General features: G+C 38.1%; 2 protein-coding genes across 3 annotated transcripts in view; both read left to right on the forward strand.

Annotated features, from left to right (window-relative positions):
* LOC117986795 (myc box-dependent-interacting protein 1-like) overlaps positions 1 to 17,278 on the forward strand; it is an 86,931-nt gene extending 69,653 nt beyond the window's left edge. Inside the window, exons 2-10 of one of the 2 annotated variants that reach the window (XM_069502230.1) lie at positions 1,086 to 1,221; positions 2,404 to 2,594; positions 3,281 to 3,385; positions 4,175 to 4,345; positions 4,770 to 4,905; positions 7,645 to 7,878; positions 8,611 to 8,754; positions 13,302 to 13,444; positions 14,094 to 17,278. In XM_069502230.1, the coding sequence (XP_069358331.1) occupies positions 1,086 to 1,221; positions 2,404 to 2,594; positions 3,281 to 3,385; positions 4,175 to 4,345; positions 4,770 to 4,905; positions 7,645 to 7,878; positions 8,611 to 8,754; positions 13,302 to 13,444; positions 14,094 to 14,174 (1,341 nt within the window). In that variant the 3' untranslated portion in view covers positions 14,175 to 17,278. The remainder of the gene's footprint in view (positions 1 to 1,085; positions 1,222 to 2,403; positions 2,595 to 3,280; positions 3,386 to 4,174; positions 4,346 to 4,769; positions 4,906 to 7,644; positions 7,879 to 8,610; positions 8,755 to 13,301; positions 13,445 to 14,093) is intronic. The other variant, XM_034973662.2, reaches the window with a different exon arrangement.
* Positions 17,279 to 18,727: 1,449 nt separating this feature from the next.
* The window catches only part of LOC117986909 (fatty-acid amide hydrolase 2-A-like), a 42,371-nt gene continuing 38,428 nt past the window's right edge, over positions 18,728 to 22,670 (forward strand). The window contains exons 1-3 of the mRNA XM_034973872.2: positions 18,728 to 18,922; positions 19,025 to 19,046; positions 19,673 to 19,715. Coding sequence (XP_034829763.2) covers positions 19,045 to 19,046; positions 19,673 to 19,715 — 45 coding nt within the window. The 5' untranslated portion in view covers positions 18,728 to 18,922; positions 19,025 to 19,044. The remainder of the gene's footprint in view (positions 18,923 to 19,024; positions 19,047 to 19,672; positions 19,716 to 22,670) is intronic.

The following is a 22,670-nucleotide window of genomic DNA, read 5'->3' on the forward strand; positions in this document are numbered from 1 at the left end:
TGTTAAGAAGCTTCAAAAAGCTGTTAATTGCGCAGGCTCCAACTCCAACTGAAGTTATAGTTCTGGCATTTCACGAGGGCGAGTGGCTTATGTTTGTGTTAAGTTGTATCGGCATAAGCAAGGTACAGTAAATGTGTGCGTTTGCGAGCGCTTGCTCGCGACTGATTGGTCCGACATGCACGCACACTTACACAATGCCCTTGTATACGACGTAACCACAAGTAAAGTTCACCCGCCTTCGTGAATTGCAAGAACTGTACAAGGAAGTCTGTAACCCTATAGGCTGTGCGAGCGTATGATTACCATACGCAGGTTGCGCAAGGCGAGACACTTGCTGAAATCCGACACACTTGTCACACCTACTTAGCCACAGTTTGCTCCAACTACTGATGCAATCTACGCGTAGTAGCATAACGCAACCATATCTCAACTATTTGCATTTGATAATAACAGTGGCCTGTGATGTGTTGCACTTGTTCAGCGATCCAAGAGAGATCTTCTCTCGTGCAGGACGAAGAAGCTACCTAAACTGGTCTACGTAATTAAAACCCTTTACCGCCCTTCACGTGGTAAAAATAAAGGCCTTGTCTCGTAAGTTTCGACACGCAGTCATCAATTGCGATGAGAGCTAGCAGGTGTATGCTAGCGTTTTCATTCCAGCGATAGCCACCAGAACCTCTTTCTATCTAGGTGATTGATACGTCGCGTCGCACGCACTTGAAAAAGTCAATACTAAAACTATTTCTACTAAGTGTCCAACCAAAGAAAACAGAAGTTTCTAAGCATACAACCGCATGTTATATTAAAAACCCTTGAGTATGAATTAATGTAATTTATTAGTTGGCTCAGTCTTTATTAATGTGACTACATAGATAACCATAACAGTCCTTGGATCCTGAACTACAATTTTTTCAGAAAGCCCCCAGCCTTTTAAAGGAATTACATAATTGAGATATTAAGAACGTAAAATATAAAATGTGTGAGGACTATTTAATTTTATGCTTCCAAAAGGTATGAAAGACAAGCGCCATTCAGATTTCTACTAGCGCCATCTAGTTGTTAATAAGAATATTTTCTTGTTCCAGCTGCTACAAAACCTCGGCAAAGTAGACCGGACACTAGACGACATATTTGAGGAGCACCTGCAGAACTTCAACCGACAGCACCAGACCGCCACCAGACTTCAAAAGGAATTCAACAATTATATACGATGCATACGAGGTAATTAATTACACTTCTTTAAGTTTCTCTTTACTGGTTAACGCAGAAAATCCCCCCACTTTATTTGCCTCGGCTTGAGGCACGGCCGCTCTGCCAAAGGAATCCTGTCTGTCGTCTTCCAAGGGCCGTATTAGGGCTCTTCTCTTTTCATATACCTTAATTTTTCCTGACTCAGGTATTGGTTTGAAACTTCTGAGTCAGGAGATATTGAGTAGTGTGCTCATGAGATTTTCTTTCATCAAAAACGTAAATTAAAAGTTTCAGAAAAGTTTAAAAAGAATGTTCAGTGATTCAGTGGCACATTTTTTATTTTTAGCCAAGGCTGAAAAAGTCATTCGGTGATTATGCATCGTAAAATCGCACATGTTAGCGTAAAAGCTTATTGAATTCTCTCGACTATGATCTACCACCTACTGAATTAGCGTAGAGCTACATGTACCTAATATTCACGGCATAGTCGTAAAGTCCCTCGAGTATTAATTAATCTTATTTATTAGTTGGCTCAGTATTGAATGCCTACGGCCTTCAATGTGTTTTTTTTATTAAAATATACTCTCAGGAGAGAATAAGAAACTTGGGCGTTGGTGAAATAGGAACTATTAAATGAAGCCATCCCTCATAAGCCCACAGAAGATAAAGAGATATCCCCCTCCCCTGCAACTTGACATGACGTAAAATGCGTGATTCGTGAAAATAAAATAACGATCTGAGATAATAAAGTTCGGATCTAAGCAACCCAGGATTTCAAACGCGCAAACAAATCCTGCCCACGGTTACGACAACGATGAATGCTTCACCAAATTCTATAAACGCTAAGAAGTGAGATCCCAAAGGCTATTTGATGAAGGTGGCCATTTAAGGGCATAAGATTTCAGAAGCCGATCTCTTCCCCCAAGAGATTTGTATAGAAAATTTTCAGGGATACAAAGCAACCTGATCCCTCTCCAGGTTCTTAACTATATTCTTGCAAAAAAGTCATGTTGATCCGTCGTCCCCCTGCGGCGTGATTGAAAGACAAACATACATTCTTTCGCATTGATAATCATGTACATATTAATAAGATTTTAAGTTCCCGGATGGGTTCGAAACTAGTCGGGCTAACGTCGACTAGACACGTGAGTACAGCCGGGATAGATATTATTTATTTATAAAAGATTTTAAGTATGTTTTTATCCTTTCCAGCGGTTCAAACAGCGTCCAAGTCGCTGATGGAAGCGATCACAGAGGTGTACGAGAGCGGCTGGTCGGGCCACGACCTGATGTACGTGCAGGCGCAGAACATGGAGATGCTGTGGCAGGACTTCTCGCACAAGCTCGGCGACCAAGTGCTCATCCCGCTCAACACCTACACCAACCAGTTCCCTGAAGTTAGGGTGAGTGTATCTAGGGAGAGTTGACTTTGGGCACTTGTATTTACTAATGACTACATGATCGAATCCTTCAAAAGCTGTGTCAAGAGTTGTCGCACATTCTCGGCGACAATCCGCTTAACTACTTCCTTGAAGTTATAGTAGGAGTTTACCTTGAAACTTTCGTGACAACCTTCCAATAGGTGAGACAGGACAGCAGAATGCTGACCATTGGACCAAATTCTGTTCAAATTCAATGCTCGTTGCAAGAAACTGCATGCGGACTGCGCCAGTCGGTCGGCAGTTGCGATGTAGTTGTGTCAACTGCAATAACAATGCGTCCCAATTGTTTTGCAGTCAGTTTGCAGTCCAAATGTAGTTGGTCTTTATAAACTCTTACAGTACCCGGCAGGAAATATTGTACGTCAACCTTTAGGAAAGAGATAGCGGTTGTCTACAGAGACAACAGCTATCTCTTTCCTAAAGTGTTTTTGTCGGTCTCAACGCTGTCATTGAGACCGACAAAACGTCACATAGGTATGAGTGACAACGGTCTACAAAGCCGAAATCTCATTCTAAAGGTCGATGTACAATATTTCTTGCCGGCTACTGTAGTATCTAGTAATTCTAGTATCTACCCGTAAACAGGTCGAGCTGAAAAACTGAAGCACCATATTTTTTGTATTAATTTTTTAAAATGTAAATTTCAGAAAAAGATCGAGAAACGGGGTCGGAAGCTAGTGGACTACGATGGCCAGAGACACAGTTTTCAGAATCTGCAGGCGAATGCGGCCAAAAGAAGAGACGACGTAAAGGTGGGTGATTAAAAAAAAAAAACTTTTAAGGATATCATCTATGGCAAACGCAGTGCAGTTGCATTATTGCCTTTTTGACGGCTAATAAGAAAATTCTCTATAAAATCTAACGTACATTTGACTTGGAGTTTTATATGGTTGTGACGCATGGAACCTAGTGTAGGAGTTGCGAAAAAGAAGCCTTTGAGATGTAAACGTATCGCAGGATGCTCCTCATGAGCTGGACGGCTAAGGTGTCTAACGCTGAGGTTCTTGCCCGAATGTAGAAGAAGACCAAGCTAGTTAAAACCACCAAGCAGCGCAAGATCTCGTACCTGGGCCATATTTTACCACCTGCTGCAGACAATTATGATGAGTAAAATAGCTAGAAAAAGAGGGGTTGGAAGAAGTCATGGCTCATGGCTTCGTAACATAATGGAGTGGACTATCATAAAAACAGTTGGAGAACTATTCCGCCTAGCCATGAACAAGGAGAAGTATAGACAACTGACTATTGACCTTCAATAATGGAGAGGCACATGAAGACGAAGAAGAAAAATCGGACAAGTGCGCGTCGAATTCAAACCACTAGGCTGTCACCGCCAGTGGCGTGCAGGTCATAGAGGCATAAATGCACTGCTTACCCCAGTTGTAATAGCTCAATGCAAATTTTACATTATGATCTGCCAGTAAAGGTTCCTACCTAACTAATGCCTACCCTGGCTTCAAACCCTGTGCACGCCACTGGTCACCGCTATGCTATACTATTCAAATATTTTCAGTAAATGATAATGATAATCTCCCTTCCAGGTAACCAAAGGTCGGGAGCAGCTAGAGGAAGCCAAACGCACATACGAGATCCTGAACTCGGAACTGCACGACGAACTGCCAGCCTTATACGACTCACGCGTTTTGTTCTTCGTCAACAATCTACAGACATTGTTCAGCGCTGAGCAGCTGTTCCACTCCGAGAGTTCAAAGGTTTGTCCAATGGTTTTAAATCTATGTAAATAAAAAGAAAAGGCGACTGACTGACTGACTGTCCGTCTAAGCACTACTCAAACTACTGGACGGATATGCCTGAAAGCCGTGCAGATAGCTATTATGACGTAGACATTTTTTTTATTCAGATACAAGTTAGCCTTTGACTGTCATCCCACATGGTGATAAGTGATGATGCGTTCTAAAATGGAAGCGGGCCAACCTCGAAGGGGTATGGCAGTTTTTATTAAATCCATGCCCCTGTGGTTTCTACACGGCATAGTACCGGAAAGCTAAATTACTTGGCGACACGGCTTTGCCGGTAGGGTGGTGTATGTATGTACATTACTGTCTGCCGCGTACTCTACAAAGTTATAACAAGTACTGTTATCAAGTCATATCTCCAAATATTGTTGTGTTTCAGGTATACGCGGAACTGGAAGCGATAACAGACAAGCTGGCGATGGACAGCCAGCGCGGCTCGTACAAGAAGCCGTCCATCAAGGCGCTGCTGCCCGCCACCAACGGCAACGCGGCCTCGCCCACCAACACCGTGCAGAGTGAGTGCCCCAACTGTTGGATATTGTAGTGATGTGTCCAAGTGTGTCTATGTTGGATGACATGTGTGTGTTGTGTGGAATGTGTGTTTGTGGAAACTTTTGTCACTGTACTAATTTTTGTATTCTAGTTAGGAAGTCAAAAAATATTTTTTTACTAATGATTTCAAGCTTATTTCGTGGTATATTGTAGATGGACAATGGGTATATACCACGCTTAGTTTGATGATTTTTATTTGTCGACTCAGTTAGTTGCACGAGTCGAAATATCGACAAATAAAAACAATCAAATTACTCGTATGTATAAAAAAAAATATTATAAAAAAATTACATACTTACTACATTTTAGATCAAAAGCTAGTGGCCGACCGAACATTCCGACAAGACAAAAGTTTTTATAAACACTGAATGTTTTGAGAATGGACTGCTAATTTTAGTTATATTAGATACTTGTACGGGAGCGGTGTGCAGGCTCGACCGTACCAAAGGGGAGATCTCCCACCGAGCGGTTGGTTGTGCTCGGTAGCGCCAGCTGGGCCGACGGTTATGTCTTGAAACTTCTATATATAGTCCAGATTGCAGAAAACTCCGTTAGTGCGATTGCTATCGGCGGTACATTTGTTCGGGACTACGTCATCGATTGAACAGCGCCATCTAGTTTCTATTGTGGTAACCGCCACATCACTCCCCTCCGAGACGAACGCGTAGTGTGAAGCAGTGAAGAGAGGTGGCGCTGTAGCGTGAAGGCGTGTGAAGGAAGGGCAATGGCTGCTAACCATCCAGAGAAGCGGTGGACCAGGACGCTTGTAGCTGGTGATGGAGTGCAGAGCCATTGTGCCCCGAAGCTGTGCTACATCCGTCTTACAGGCCTCGATGTGATTGCTGTTGCTGTAGACTTGGAGTTGGAGGAGACGTCGGGCTTGCGGTGTGTGATCCAAAGGTGTTGCGATGTATGCGATCACCCTTGATCACGTTATGTGCGCATTGCTGTGGTGTGCGGTTGATCTTCGATGACGTCGGCTGTTCTAGTGTGCGATCACTCTTGTATCAACGTCGGCTATTGTAGTGTGCCGACCACTCTTGATTTCGTCGGTTGTTGAGGTGTGCGACCGTTCTTGATCACGTCGGTTGTTGAGGTGTGCGACCATTCTTGATCACGTCGGGGTCACCAATGTACGGGAGCGGTGTGCAGGCTCGACCGTACCAAAGGGGAGATCTCCCACCGAGCGGTTGGTTGTGCTCGGTAGCGCCAGCTGGGCCGACGGTTATGTCTTGAAACTTCTATATATAGTCCAGATTGCAGAAAACTCCGTTAGTGCGATTGCTATCGGTGGTACATTTGTTCGGGACTACGTCATCGATTGAACAGCGCCATCTAGTTTCTATTGTGGTAACCGCCTCAGGTATCACTCAGGTTACTTAAATTTTAAATTAAATAAAACAAGTGGAGTTCCAAAAAATTTTGCGAACTTTTAAGACAACTAGCTGATGCCCGCGACTTCGTCCGCATGGGTTTAGATATTTAAACTTTTTGATTTTCCTGTTTAAAAAATAGCCTATGTCACTCTCCAGGTCTTTAACTATACCCATGCAAAAATCACGTCTATCCGTTGTTGCTCCGATACGACGTGATCGAAGTACAAACCAATAAACCAGCAAACAAACACACTTTCGCAAAAAAAAAATGGATAATGTGGGCAATTATGTTGTACACAATCTGTAAACTGAAATGACTACTGTTATCCTTTCATAAATTCATAATGCGGAAAAAGATAGCACTTCTAAATCTATAATATACTATCTATCTTTATTCTGTGGATAGAGGTAATCAATTAACTTTGTTATTTGTCAAAAAAATTATACAATTTTTGAGAAAAAATTGCAAAGCAACTTATCGACAGATTGCAGATAGGATTGATTTATTAGTATTAACTTCGGTCGAGACTCGAGACCTGCCAATTTAGATTAGAGAAGGTGTACAAAAGAATTAGGTATATTATTAATTATCTCGTTAATTATGACAACGATTTATAAAATTTTTGTAGATATATTCCGTATTACAATTCTAGCATGTAACTTGAGACCTTACAGACAATTGTAGTTCAAAGAAGTTTAATATGAAAAAGATCAAATTATAAATTCTTACTACTCTCAACCCACGGCGAGAAGTTAATATAGGGCTCTTTTTGAAATGACAAAGACACAAAACTAGTGGGCGTGAACGATTTTGACTTTAATACCCAACCAAACCAATTATAAAAACCCAAAAAAGTTAGTCCGTAAAACATAGGCTCGTTTGTGATTGGTTGTTCGCTCAAAATTGTTAACGACCACTGACTTTTTGTCTTTGTAATTTGTATCCCATACAAATATTAAGAGCCCTATATTAACTTCTCCCCGTGGATAGAGTATAGTTCTACGCTTACTACTGTCGCACCGACTTCTATAGCCTGAACATATCCTAGGCCCGGTCTCCACCTAAGCGGAGAAGAGAGATGCGTTCAATCGACCAATCAGATTCAAAATAGATGACGTGAAAAAATTATCACGTCGCCTTTAGAAAATCGGATTGGTTGACTGTACACATCTCCTCTCCGCTCTGCTTAGGTGGAGACCGGGCCTAACCCTGCGTGCTTTCGTTGAGTTCATACTGAAGAACACCTACTTTACATAGAGTCAGGTCTCAAGTTACACAATATCCGCAATAACCGCATGTGTGTGAGCGTGTGTCGTGTGTGCTAGCGCCGTCCCCCGCGCTCAACGGCGACTCGCCGCCCTCCACGCCCGCCTCGCCGTCCCCCGCGCCCTCCTCCCCGGGGGGCGACGTGTCCCCGGCCCCGGGGGGCGACGTGTCCCCCGCGCCGCCGAGCCCCGAGCCCGCGCCGCCCGCGCGCCGCGACCCCTCCTCGCCGCCCGTCACGCCCGCCGCGCCGCCCGAGGATAAGAAGGTTGAAGAGCTATATGACATCCCTGTCGGTGAGTTTCACTACCTTGCCCCTGGGATAGGTGACCCCTCACGCTGGGGGTGCCGATGACCCTGGAACCCGCACCGCCAGTGCATCAAGACACCTCCGCCTCGCTACCCGAGAGTATTAAGATGGAGGATAATAACAATTCTATTGGCGATAGACCATCACGCTGGACAAGTGCGGATCGGCATACAAACTTATTCTCATGCTGAGAGGAGACCCATTCTCAATAGTGAGTCAGCGATGGGTCGACCATGATGAAAGTAAAAGCAGATGACATTAGATTAAATAAACTCTGACCAGCGAAGTGGGTGATTTATTTTATTTTTATTTTGTATTTTTCATGTAGGTACCGAAATTGTAGTTACATAGTATGTAGTAATAAATTTATTTATTTGGTGAACAATCATCAAATCAAGTACGACGCTATACCGGCATGTTTAAATGCACGTCACATATTCTAGGTAGGTATATAGAAAAAAATATCACGCTATTAATCAATAGGTAGGTACAAATTTATTTAATTTATTGCTATGTCTACAAAAGCTTTAAGTTTTTCTGTCCCACAAATACCCATTACATAACAATGAACTTAAAAGACATTTTGAATTATGGTACGTTAAATCACTAGTTCACAGAATCCCCCCAATCGCACCCCCTAGTATAGTTCACAAAACCCCGTCCACTGTACATACGACCGGTACGCACAGTAGTGGCTTGAGTAGCTCGCCTTCCCCAGGGTCACCGGGCGCAGTACCCAAGCTCAACAACAACGAGGAAGCGAGACAGCACGACGACGCGCACAACGATACAACGGATAAGAAAGAGACGGACAAACCCAACCAGACGCCTAAAGCTGAAGAAGTGTATGACATACCCGTCGGTAAGTGTAGTGTACTAAAGTGGAAAATATTTTGGTAATAGTGACTGGCAAACAACTTCAGCAAAAAGCGTAGTGGGGGAAAGTTGGCACATCGCGGCATCAACCAATCACGTGCTAGTTAGTTAGAAATCCCCGAAAATCGATACCGCGCATTTGTTCAAGTTTGCCGGTGTGGCTAATTCTACTGTACACAATCTCTAAATCTAACAAATGCTAAACTAAACCACCCTTATTAATAAAAAATGCTTACTTCAAGCATTATCCTAAGCTACACTTGGACTAGTTACTTCCAGGACCAACGTAGTATTAGCTTCGTTTTAACAATCTTATTAATAAACATGGAATAAGCCCGATTTAACAATGCCAGCCTTACTTCAGAATGACAGCGTGCACGTGTGGCAGCCCCTTTATTAAAAAGTAAAAGAGAGAGTCAGCGAACGAACTGAATGCTGTGTGTGACAGTGACAGACGATATAGACAAGCGGACCTATAACTGTGACAGTATTTTTTGTTGACATTGACTTCACAGCTGATAACTTGCACCGCCATTTTTGTTTGGGAATTTGGAAGTATTGATGGCAATTAATTACTCAGAAAACGCTTCAGTTTCACTTTATATTATCAATGAAATAATCTGAATTGATCTTGTAGGTAAGTACATTTCTAATTTGCGTTACAAACTTATGATATGAAAACACAAATATCATTAATCAAAAATCATTTTATTGATTATTATCATACACAACAAACATAAACGCTATGGCTGATGGTCAAAATATGCATACTTAGTGCGTAGATTATGCTTAGTCAGCCGTTAAACCATGTGGCACCGAGGAGTAAATTTTACACCGAGAGTAGAGTCGCATTATTTTACTTCCTCCTTACTCTGTGTTTATTAATACGAAATGTAGCTACTGCAGACTTACAACTTGGAATAAAGTTAATAGCGCTCTAGTCTATGTTTATTAATAAGAGTGAACAGGTCTATATACAACTACAACGTTAGTTTTAGTATACGCAAAACCTGAAAGTAGTTTGTTCAGAATCGATTGCAATCATTTTTGTAACTGGTTATATTTTGACCAAAAAATACTTTAAAATCCTGCAAGTTTGAACACCTAGTTGAATGACCGCATGCACCAGCTGATTCGAGCTGCGCAAGCGGGAGCGCGCACGATCGACGCTACCCGTCCCGTTCGCTCACAGCCGCTCGCTTGGGTGACCATGTTTTAGCGAGGACAACGACTCAACACAACAAGCTTATAACTTCGTAAATTTTCAATAAATATTTATGAAATTTTGCATATAATATAATTTCTTTATGTCAAAATATTCGTTCGACACGTGTTTCGGTTTTTATGTTACGGTGGTGAATATTCAAATTTTAGTTAGTTTTTCGAAAATAGTAGACTTATCATACATCGAAGGCTTATGGTTATGAGTTTTGCGCGCATAACACTTATGCATCTACATGTTTTTCAATAAAAACTTTGGTCAAAAATGAATATTCAAATTTTAGTTAGTTTTTCGAAAATAGTAGAATACATACATCGAAGGCTTATGGTAATGAGTTTTGCGCGCATAACATTTACACATCTACATGTTTTTCCATAAAAACTTTGGTCAAAAATACTCATTTACTTCATATTTGTGCAAATCTGGGAAAATTCAGAAAATTATCTTTCAGGAACAAATATGATGTATCAAACTACCTTAACTAAAACTAACATTGTATATTTCTATACGTTGCGAAATAATACTCCCCGCGGAAAACTCGTTCGGATTCGGTGAACGGATCGCTAGATTTAGATCTGTTGATTTAGTTAAGTTTAAAGATTGTGTACTACAGAATTAGCCACACTGTAAGGTTGTATATTTATTTTATGGTATTTAGTATTAACATAAATTAGGTAGGGTTAATTATTGTAAAGTAAATGTCGGTAGCACAGAATTCACAACTTTTAACCGGAACCATTGGCTCCATTTTACTCCAACGTTACAAAATCTGAATTTATACCTACTAGGGGCTCACGCTGTGATAGCCTATTGGTTATGACGTCCGCCTCCTATCTGGGAGGTTGGGGGTTCGATCCCGGGCACGCACCTCTAACTTTTCTGAGTTATGTGCGTTTAAGCAATTAAATATCACTCTTTTTAACGGTAAAGGAAAACATCGTGGGAAAAGCTGCATGCCTGAGAGTTCTCCATGGTGTTCTCAAAGGTGTGTGAACTCTGCCAATCCGCACTGGGCCTGCGTGGTGGACTATGGCTAAACCCTTCTCATACTGAGGAAAGACCCGTGCTCTGTAGTGACCATGGCTTGGCCAAATTTCATCAAAATCGGTTGAACGCTTGGGCCGTGATAAGCTAGCAGACAGACAGACGCACACTTTCGCATTTATAATATTAGTATAGATTTTTATCAATCGTCGTCGCGTCTACCCCGTCTAAACATTTTATAAAAAAGTTTTGAAAAAAAGTTGCTAATATGCGAGTTTTACCTAAGGTAAAATATCCTAATAATATTCTAAATGTGAAAGTGCATGTTTGGATGTTTGTTACTCAATCACGCAAAAATGGTTGAACGGATTCGGATGAAAGTTGGAATGGAGATAGATTATACCCTGGATTAACACATAGGCTACTTTTTATCCAGGAAAATCAAAGAGTTCCCGCGGGATTTTGAATAACGTAAATCCACGCGGACGAAGTCGCGGACATCAGCTAGTGGAAAATAAACAACAAAAAATTACTTTACAACAATTTAATGTAAATAAAGAAATCACAAATAGCCTTTACCTTTAAATTAATGTGAAGCTGCCCATGGATGGTCTTGTTAAAAATACTATATTTATGGCAATGACTTTGACACTTCTCCATAAACAAAATTGAATGTCGTGAACTTAAGGCTGATCATTCACTGGCTGTGAAAATTCGAGCACAGATTTTTATTAACATATATTTCATTTCTACAATACGCGGCAGAAAATAATGTACATCGACCTTTAGAATGAGATTTTGGCTTTGTAGAGCGTTGTCTCTATCACTCATACCTATGTGACACAGACAATACTCTACAAAACCGCTCTTTCTAAAGGTTGATGTACATTATTTTCTGCCGCGTACTGTAAATGCATCTCGCTCTTGCTTGTTTTTTACACATAGTTATTAATTTTAACTGTTGAATGCTCGGCCTTAACACATAATTATCACTTTTTTTTAATTTTAACCGATTTAAAAATGGAGAATTTTGTTCATTGTATATTTATTCAGGAATTTCTTAAGTACTTGACCGATGTAACTTCTCAAATGTAACCCGTATATTGCATAGAAAGTTTTAGTACCTACATAACTCACCTTATTGCCTGCACAGTCGGTTTTTGTAAAATATTTATTTAAATTATAATTTGTTTTTTATATAAGCAATATTTTTAATGATTATATAAATGTATATTAATAGTATGTTATGTTTGTTGTTACATATATATTTTTTACAGGCTGCGGAATTTCTATTTTGTAAATATCTATTCTTCTTGGAATGGCTTGCTTAATAGATTTTTTCTAACGCTTGGCTTGATTGCTCAGTATTGTTTATAATTAACCTGTTTATTATCTAAAATTTCATGCTATCAGTTATAGTTAACCTTTTATATTTTAACTAGCTTATGCTCGCGACTTCGTCCGCGTGGACTATACACAAATTTCAAACCCCTATTTCACCCCCTTACGGGGTGAATTTTCAAAAATCCTTTCTTAGCGGATACCTACGTCATAATAGCTATCTGCATGCCAAATTTCAGCCCGATCCGTCCAGTAGTTTGATCTGTGCGTTGATAGATCAGTCAGTCAGTCAGTCACCTTTTCCTTTTATATATTTAGACTTATATTGGTAGTTACGTTAATTACATAAATTAATAGCAAATAATAAACGCTGTTTCTCAATAACTTAACAGTTATCGATATAAACGACAAGATATTATGGTCAAGCGAACAAAATTTTTCACGGTTTTGGAACCAATTAAATCAGCGCCACCTCTTAAATACTAATGAACGACTCGTTTGAAATCCAGACGTCACTGAGGTTGCATTGGTGCTAAAGCACCACTGAGTCGGTGCCATTTTGTTTGTTCAATAGCCCTGTCCATACGAAGTAATATATATATATAAGTCAATGTTAACAGTATACTTCTTATAAAGAGGACACGAAGCAGCTCAAGATGAGAACTAATATAATTTTAGTGTCGTGTTGCGACAAAAGTCGCTTGCCGGCAGGTTTTTTTTGCAGCCAAGCGCCATTGAAGTCATACCTATGTACTAGTAGATACAATATAAAATGTCATGCTGTGGTACATCAAATCATAGTATAATATGTTGGAATTGCGACAGAATATTGTAGGCGAGTGCGCTCCAACCTAGACCTCATCATTGCTCTGTTTCTCAGGCATGATTGTCGTCAAGCGCGAGCCTATCTCACAATAAAAAAAAAATCCATCATACTGCTACGATAGACGCTTACCTTGCTATAATAGTGTATTTGTATGGTCCAGGAGCGACTCTGGCGGGCTTGCCGGCCGGCACGCTGTACCGCGTGCGCGCCACGTACCGCTACACGCGCGAGGACTGCGACGAGCTGTCCTTCGAGGTGGGCGACATCATCCGCGTTGTGGAGTACGACGATCCAGACGAACAGGTAACTTTATGTGTACCCAATGGGAATCCACAGGTAAAACTGACTTTAGAGGGCGCCACAAGAGGTACGGCCAATGCAAGCTGTCATCCTCATAGTTTCTTACTTGACTAAGGAGGTTTCATGTTTACCTGACAAATTTTTTTAATATGTCATTTGACAGCTCAGTCTAGCCGATTCTACAGATGATACGACCTTTATGGCCGGTTCGCTTATACGCCACCTGTCGGGATAAGTTGGTAGTATAGCCATCATTTTTTTAAAATAAAATAGCGGGTAACGAGCAGGCCTGAGTGATTACTGCCACCCATAAAAATTTGCAGCACCAGAGGAACCGTCAATTCGTTGGAGGTCTTTTAGGAATTTGTAGGGTTTTAAAATACACATTTAGTTGGTTCCACAGTTTTTGCCGCACTTTTTTTCAATCGCTGAATAACTTAACTCCGTAACAAATCTAAGGTATTGACAGTTCTTGTATGGAATACATCTTTACTCATCGGTTTTAGTTCATTTGGCGATTGAAAAATCAGCCCTTTTAATCTTTTAACCCTATAATATTATTATGATACGTATACGTCATCTCATCTAGAATTTTTATTTAATTTGAACCAAAAACATTTACAACCAATTAAAAAAGTATTTTTTTTTGTAGGAGGAAGGCTGGCTAATGGGTATAAAGGAGTCGACCAATGAGAAGGGTATGTTCCCCGCCAACTTCACGCGGCCAATTTGAGAAGTCCGTACTGCCTAACACTACATACCGGTGTTGTAGTATGTAGCGGACCGCGGGACGTCCGTAGTCCGTAGTCCGCACCACTCGTGTACAGTACTACCACTTTTATAAGACTCAACGGCAATATTCGTTTGCGTGGATAAGCGCAACCTAACGCCGACTAAAACCGAATGCACACCAATGAAATATAGACGATAAAATTTTAAACTCAAAAACTAGAGATTGTGCTGTCTCACAAGCCTATCTTGGCGCGTGGCGAAAATCGGAACTAATATGTTACCGTCAAGTGTCCCCTTTGTTTTTGTTTGAATAGTCTAAACCTTTGTTCTCATACAGCGCCCCCCCCGTCAATATCATTCAAGTGCCAAGAGAGCCTTGTCGCACTGTAACAGGGCGAATAGGCAACAACCAATAGCAGACGGACGCGCGCTGATTGGCTGGCATATTTTCGCGCCATTCAAAAATAATATTTCTGTGCAGGTACATCTTGCGTAACTTACAAAAGTGGTAGTACTTTACCGCTAACTTTGATGTGAATAGGGCAATGCGTACAGTGTTTTGAATTCACCGAATATATAATGCATCCAAACTAAGAATAGGAATGAATTTCCGCCATATTATGACGTCTTAGCTGGAAATATGTTTTGATTCAATATATTTTGAATAGATTTTGTAGTACTAAGACTTAATAAAAAAATATAGAAATAATCATTATAATTATATGCAAAGTATTTTCCTTGCAAACTGTAGTTTGCAATTGACAGTTGACAGGTATAGGTCATTGGTTTTTCTAATCTTAGTTTGGATGTATTATACAGGCTGTTCTTTTGGGAGCGGTCAGTGCGGACAAAAATATTTTAACTATTATAGTCGACGTAGGAACCATCTTATATTAAAAAAGCTGCTTTCAAAGATTTTCAAAAAATCTTTGGCATAGGTCAGGAATACAACCCGCACTTTTCTCGAAAAACTCTTAATTTTGCTGTTGTAATCGATAGAGTAAGGTTGTAAAAAATAATTATTATTCCCAAAGCAACGCGTTAGGTAATACCCGTGGATAGATATTTTATAAAGCTTATGCACACATTCTTGTAGTGAAGTGCCTCATTTTTAAACAACTTAAAATTAAAGTGTTTTGTCAGTATGTTTTTTTCATGTTTTTATCCAATCTGAATCAGTACTGAAGTCGTTTTTTTTTTTCTTTGTTAAAAATCGAACTATCCGGTATATATAAAAATCATTTAAAATGTGATTTTAAAATAAATATTTGAATTGTTTACGGATGCTAATAAAACTAATAACGCTTTTTTATATTAAACCTCCCATCTTACAATTTTTTTTCGGATTTTCATAACACTGTGCGCATTGTTGAAGTTAGCGTTTAGTTGTTGAGCGTTACTAGATATATATTATTTATTGTCTGTGTTGTATTACAACGAAATGTAATATATGTGCCCCTCTCGTTTATTTCGTCATTTCTTTACTTGATTACCGAATATACTGTTTATATGTTTTCATAGCCGACGTAAAAAATGTAATAAACATATCTTAACCTTTGGTATTTTTGTATTGTATATTTTAGACGAGTTTTATGAAATTATTGTATTAAAATAATGTCAAAAAATTGCTCAGTCGTAATTATTATTGTTAAAATTTATATTATTAATAAGAAGTGACCTTACAGATAATATAATTAATATGGTGACGAAATCATCTTTGATACTATAAATCTTCCAAAAAAATAACTCCAAATTAAAGATAATAAAAAATGTAATATTTATTATTAAAGCATATTTAAAGAAAAATTCGTCTGTCGAATTAATACATTCGATGGTAAAAATATCAAATTTAATGGGGATTATTGATAAATAATGGTTCTTTAAAAATTTCCTAGAATTAGTACTTTCTATTCCTCTAGAGTTTTTATTGCAATCGTTGTTTCTGTCTCTTATATTTTATACTAATATATTATTATAATTGAATTATTGCATTTTATTTACATAATAATAATTATAATAATCTTTAATGTCTGGTTGCATTTGAATTGTTTGACTGTTTTGACATTTATTTATTAGTTTTCTTTTGAATATTTTCTGAATCATTATTTAATGTATTTATTGTAAATTATTACATTAATGTCAAATTATTAATTGTTAAGGATTAAGGACAAACATTAATGTGTTTCATTATTCGTATTGGTTTTTCTTTTTGTATGATTTCTTATGTAAGTATGTATTATTCTTAAATCTTCATTACCAACCAATTAGCTTTAGTGTACATATAAATCAGTTTTAAATTGTTGACCTTTTTATTATTGTTAAAGCCATTATTTTAACATAGCGAGTAATTTAATCGAATATTTATAATTATTATTTTACCTGTAAACATGCTTCCTTAATCGGTTTTATTATATTATTTTGTTTTAATCCTATTAGTGAACTGATTACTAATGTTTATTAATAAGGGATGCTTACAATAATTAACTGAAGATAGGAGACATTTTTCTCTTTTTTTTTTTAATTGAAATTTAAGGAAACATACTTGAACATTTATTTTTAAAGGCAAAGTTAACATTATGAAAAAAAGATATAAATTGTTAAGCTACAACTAATAATAATTAAAAAACAAAACAATAAAAATCGAAAAATGTCCCCATATCCAAATGAACCGATCAAGAAACTACCCATATGAACATTTGTGTCAAAACTGGTGCTTTTGGGTGTGTAAATACATAATCATCTTTTCATTACCATATTTTAGAAATAAGAAAAGATTAAATTACAAACTATAATCGAACACTCCCAATTATATTTTAGTTATATACTCTTTGAACGCAGTGTGTGAAAGTTCTTAAAAAAAGCAAAAATGAAGTCAAAAGCCATGAGATCATTATTTTCTTAGACTACCTTTGGTCAATATTAAACGGATTAAAACGACTGATGTTATGTAGGAATTGAATGTAAATTTCTAAGTAGTCTATGCGCGACGTTACACGTGGCTTTTGTCGTCAGCAGTGCCATGCGAAGGTCCATAATAGATGATAATTTATAAGTTTGTTAAGATTTGTACAGTTTTTACAACTGCAAATAAAATGTTTCTCACAATATTGTCTCTTATTAATTTTGTGAATCCTTTCCAAAATATTTATATTTTATTTTATATTTATATTATAAATTAATTATATTAAAAGCAATGGGAAAAGCAATGCAATAACATAATATATTATAGTGATTTTATTACAATGATTACATAAATTTTACAGTAATTATAAGTCCCGTAAATTGCTATTGCGCTGGAACCATATCTCATTAAAATCGAAATGACGTCATTTTGACGTCAGCCGAAATAAAAATGTACCAACAGCTCGAAACTTCAGTCTAGTGCTGACGTAAAGACGTAGACTAAAATAGCGGCCACGCGTATTAGCAACTTGCGGGACTTATAAATACGACGAATACTTTTTTTCGGTTTTCTAACAGGATGAGACTAATAGGTAGGTAGGTATGTATTACAATTTGGTATTAATAAAAATTAGGTAATAGAAAATAAAATCAAAATTCGAATTACAATGTTAGTAGGTACATATTTATTGCCAGTAAACAATTACAATTTACAACTAGGTTATTACAATAATTGGGTATGAAAAAAAAAAATAGAAAATCAGTAGTAATAAAATTTTTGTTAATAGAGTTAAATCCACATCTCGAGGTCGAGCCTCAATGTCATAATAATAAAGTAATTGGTCATAGAAGTCAAGACTAATGTCAAACTACAATACATAGCAATTAATTTTTTGTTAGATACAGCTGTTGCAGTTTGAGTTTTTTGAAAATAGATAAATATTTGTGATGTTGCTATTTAGGTATATTGGGTTTTATCCTTGTTAGTGTCCAAGTTCAGATTTTGTTTAGTTTTTTAAATGATGTGTGGTATTTGCATTAAAAAAAATGCTTTTCAAAAATATAGATAGGTGGTAAAAGTAACTAACAGTTTTGCTTTGATAAAGTAAGTAGGTATGGTTTGTACAACTTTCACGACTGGCTCATGTCCAGATCTAATCATTATTAATTACCAGGATGAGAAGCAGTAGGTTGAACTTAGTGCTATACCCGCTATCCCCCCAAAGGACTAACTATGCTAAAGAACAATAATATATTATGGACTATGCCATATCACAGAAAATACTATAAAATATTACTTACAACGAAACCAGGCTCCAGGCTCTATCAGGAAATATCTTTGGGTTTATACAAGTTGAAAATATCTGTAACATCGCGCTCTGTTGCGTTGCACAGACCAGTCCAGTAATCTTGCAATATGCTTGCAATCTGCCGGCGAACTCGACCGGTGAACGATCAACTTATCAAAAGAACTTACATCTGTGACCCTTTTTGTCATTGGTCAACACAGATGAATGGAATACCCTTAGATGAATGATTACCCTTGATCAATCATGACTATCTTCCAAACCGTCAATGTCAAGGATAAACGATAATGTCAATGTCAATTTGCGACTGCGTTGCTCGACAGTTCAACTGTCAAAGCAAGTTTTCTTGGAGAAAGGAGAAAGTGTTTTGGTTTCTGAATTCAAATTTAATTACAGTGAAGATAAAATTAAACACGTGAAGAAACTCATTAAATCAATAGCAAAACAACAGATTCTTAACGAATATAACTTAGTTAAGAAATATATAACATTTAAGTTTTGACCTCTGCTTGTTTTGATATTTGCGCAGAACTCCACACAGGTAGGGGTAATCGATTTATTTTTACCTTTCGAAGTTCATTGAACCATTGACATTTTGCTATATAATTCTGGACCACCAACTTGACCAAGGTTTTCTTTTCAGGAACATTTAACTACTCAAAAATGTAAGTAAAAATAATCTACATACCTAGTTACTTAACAATAAGAAGCTTTTGCTGAGTAGGAATTTACAAAATAAACAAGTTACTAAAAGATTTTTAAGTAAGTAGCTGTAGGTATCTACTTAGGTAAGTATATATTTTTAAGTAAGTAGGTACCAAACGATCAAAAAATATATTTTCATTATAGGTCTCCTAAGTCCTATTATACTTTTAAAAAACTGATTTAAATACTGGAATTTAAATACCTACTATCAGAAATGGTCTGTCAGAAAAAATTCTGACTCGCTTGGGAAGGTACTCTGCTCATTTGAGCTTGACAGACCAGACTGTTAGAATTTTGGTTGATCAGATAGATGTACACAGATACTCTTCACAGATGTTCACAGATTGAAACTTTTCTGACAGACAATTTTCTGATAATAGGTATGTGGTGGGCCTGAAAAAACTTTTAGCAAAATTAAACCTTCAGGCATAATATGAATATGATATACTATAGGGTTTATAGGGTATACACTATACACTTATACAGCTTAAAAGCAGTGGTGTCATATTTTGCTTTCAAGTGTTTTTGTTATTTTGATTTCCTAGTGTACCTATAGTTTATTTACTTTGTTTTATTTTTCTAACAGGATACAATACCATTCCATGTGTCCTGATCTGGGTGATTATTTTGTAAGTTTGTCTTTTATTTTTTATATTTTTATTATCAAAAAATGAATTTCTAAGTAGGAGATGATTTTATAATAATTTAATGGATATTTTTCTGAACAACATGAAATAAATGATTTAAGATTCTAGTTCGAGTCTGAAAGCCCTTTCACAATACTTGCAAAAAATCTAATAATAGCGCACAAGGCATCCTGGGAATTTGATGGGAATCACACTGATGTGCGACGTCGCACGAAGAACGACGTCAAGTATTGTGGAAGGACCCTACAGACGCGAGTCCAACGAGTGATCTAAAAGACTGGCGGTTGTAAGCGCAATAGACACCGATAGAGCCGTGGCGCGTGGCGCGTGGCGCGGTCTTTGAAAACAACTAAGCTTTGGATGGCGTGTATTAAGCTCATCATGATCAACCCATCGCTGGCTCACTACAGAGCACGGGTCTCCTCTCAGAGTGAGAAGGGTTTTGGCCATAGTCTACCACGCTGGCCAAGTGCGGATTGGTAGACTTCACACACCTTTGAGAACATTCTGGAGAACTCTCAGGCATGCAGGTTATCTCACGATGTTTTGCTTCACCGTTAAAGCAAATGATATTTTAATTACTTAAAAACGCACATAACTCTGAAAAGTTAGAGGTGCGTGCGTGCCCGGGATCGAACCCCCAACCTCCGATTGGAAGGCGGACGTCCTAACCACTAGGCTACCACAGCTTTCGGAAGCTTAGGCGCATCCAACCGCGGCGAGAGGTCCGTGTTTATTTCCAACTAGCTGATCCCCGTGGCTTCGCCCGCGTGGATTTAGGTTTTTAAAAATCCCGTGGGAACTTTTGATTTTCCAGGACCAAAAGTAACCTGTCCGTAGTAGCCCGTCCCCGTGATCCAAGATATCTCAGTCGTAAAAACATTTAATCGCATGATTCTTTAAAAATCCCATGGTATCACCACAAATTAAGAATGCAATTCCTTACAGCATCAGGGCTGAGGAGTTGGGTCCTCGAGTTCAAAAATTCTTTACTTGGTAGATACCATCCAATATCATCGTAATGCGACGTAATCGCGCTGCATGCACGGACTGCCGCGGCCGTCGCCATTTATTTTAATTTCGTGATATGTCCTAAGATATTATTCTAAATGAAATGATATAAAGGATTGGTCTAAATTAAATACTTGAGGTAACGAACAGCTTTATCTTCATAAGGTTTAATACTATGATAGTAAAAACACCTTCGAAAGTAAAGCTTTGTTTTAGACCAGTGGCCCTACCGCGGTTTTTTGACAGCTACAATGTCACGATCGCAATCATCTCTGATTGGTTAATGCTCGCTCACTATTGGCCACAATGTATTGTTGCAACAAGAATCGCACAAATTCAGCCAATCAGAACGATTGAGATTGTAATAATGATTGATGCAGGTTTTAGACAATCGCCCTGCAGATTTGAAAATCATAAAAATGGTTTGTGACCTTACCGTAAAAGATAGATATATGCCATCGCGGACTTTTTTTAGACTGTTTAAGACGAACAATTCCATCGAACATTGTTTTCGTGTACCTAATTAACTTTAACTATTTACGTAGCGCACGCCACGGAAGCTCACAGATGAGACGACTTTTTTCACTTTACTTATTGCAATTTTCGAAGGGATCTCTAATTTTTTTGAAAATAAAATATGGCCTATGTCACTCAGGAATAGAATAGAATAGAATAGAATGTTTTTTTATTCATGTAAACTTTTTAAAAGTGCTTATGAATAGTCAGGTTTAATTTACCACTGGTTCGGAATGCCGTTCCTACCTGTCAGGAATAATGTAGCTTTCAAAATCGGTTCAGTATTTCCAGAGATTACCCCCTACAAACATTACCTCTTTATAATATTAGTATAGATAGTATCCAACGGGATTTTTAAAAAACCGTAATCCACGCGGACGAAGTCGCGGGCATCATCTAGTTTTCAATAAACAATGGTATGTATTCGCAGCTTCCGTAGAGTAGGTAAATATACCTACAAAGGTAAAGTAAAAGTCACATGCAGTTATTCATCTGTGGTATTCAATTGACATTGTTGTTAATTAAACAAAATCCTTTTATAGTGGGGTTAAGGGTCACCCAGTCTGCAATGTTGACCTTTTCGAAAATCCTGTCTGGTTCGACGACCTCGGATGAATCCTTCCTTCTCTTAACTTTTCACGAAACGTGCCAGTTGGGCATTTTTGCAGATCCGTAGTAAAATATGGATCCGAGCGATGGTCTCGCTAACTATGGGCCTCATAGTAAGCTCAGAGTCACTCAGCGGGCGATGGAGAGAGCTATGCTTGAAGTTTCTCTACGTGATCAAATCAATGAGGAGATCCGTAGGAAAACCGTAGAGTAACCGACATTAGCTGTAGTAGCAATGGGCACGGCATTGTGAATTGGGTATTTTACTAAATCAAAAAATAATAATTCTCAGTGATTATTAAATTAGAGGATCTTCCAAAATACATAAAATCCACGTCCTTTGTTAGTTTCAAGTGTAATAACCATTTTAAATTATCGATTATACTAAAAAAAGTTCCTACCTACGTCATTATGATGTGACGTCACATTCCAGTATTTCATAGAATCTCACATACTAAGCGCGCGTTTCGACGTTTGATAAAAAGTTACTGATTTGACTAGTTGTCAAATAACTACCGTATTGTGATGTCACTACAAATTCACAGTTTTCGATTTTTTCCTTCTACTTGTGCTATAAGACACTGCTACCTCCCAGATTTCATGATTCTAGATCAACGGGAAGTACCTATCCCATAGGTTTTGATTCCCCCGAATTGACAAACACGACAGACAGACAGACAACGAAATGATCATATATAAGGGTTCCTTTTTCCTTTCGAGGAGACACTGCTTTCTCCCAGATTTCATGATTCTAGATCAACGGGAAGTACCTATCCCATAGGTTTTGATTCCCCCGAATTG

The sequence above is a fragment of the Maniola hyperantus genome, chromosome 12, assembly GCF_902806685.2.
Source record: "Maniola hyperantus chromosome 12, iAphHyp1.2, whole genome shotgun sequence".
NCBI classification, from domain to species: Eukaryota; Metazoa; Arthropoda; class Insecta; order Lepidoptera; family Nymphalidae; genus Maniola; species Maniola hyperantus.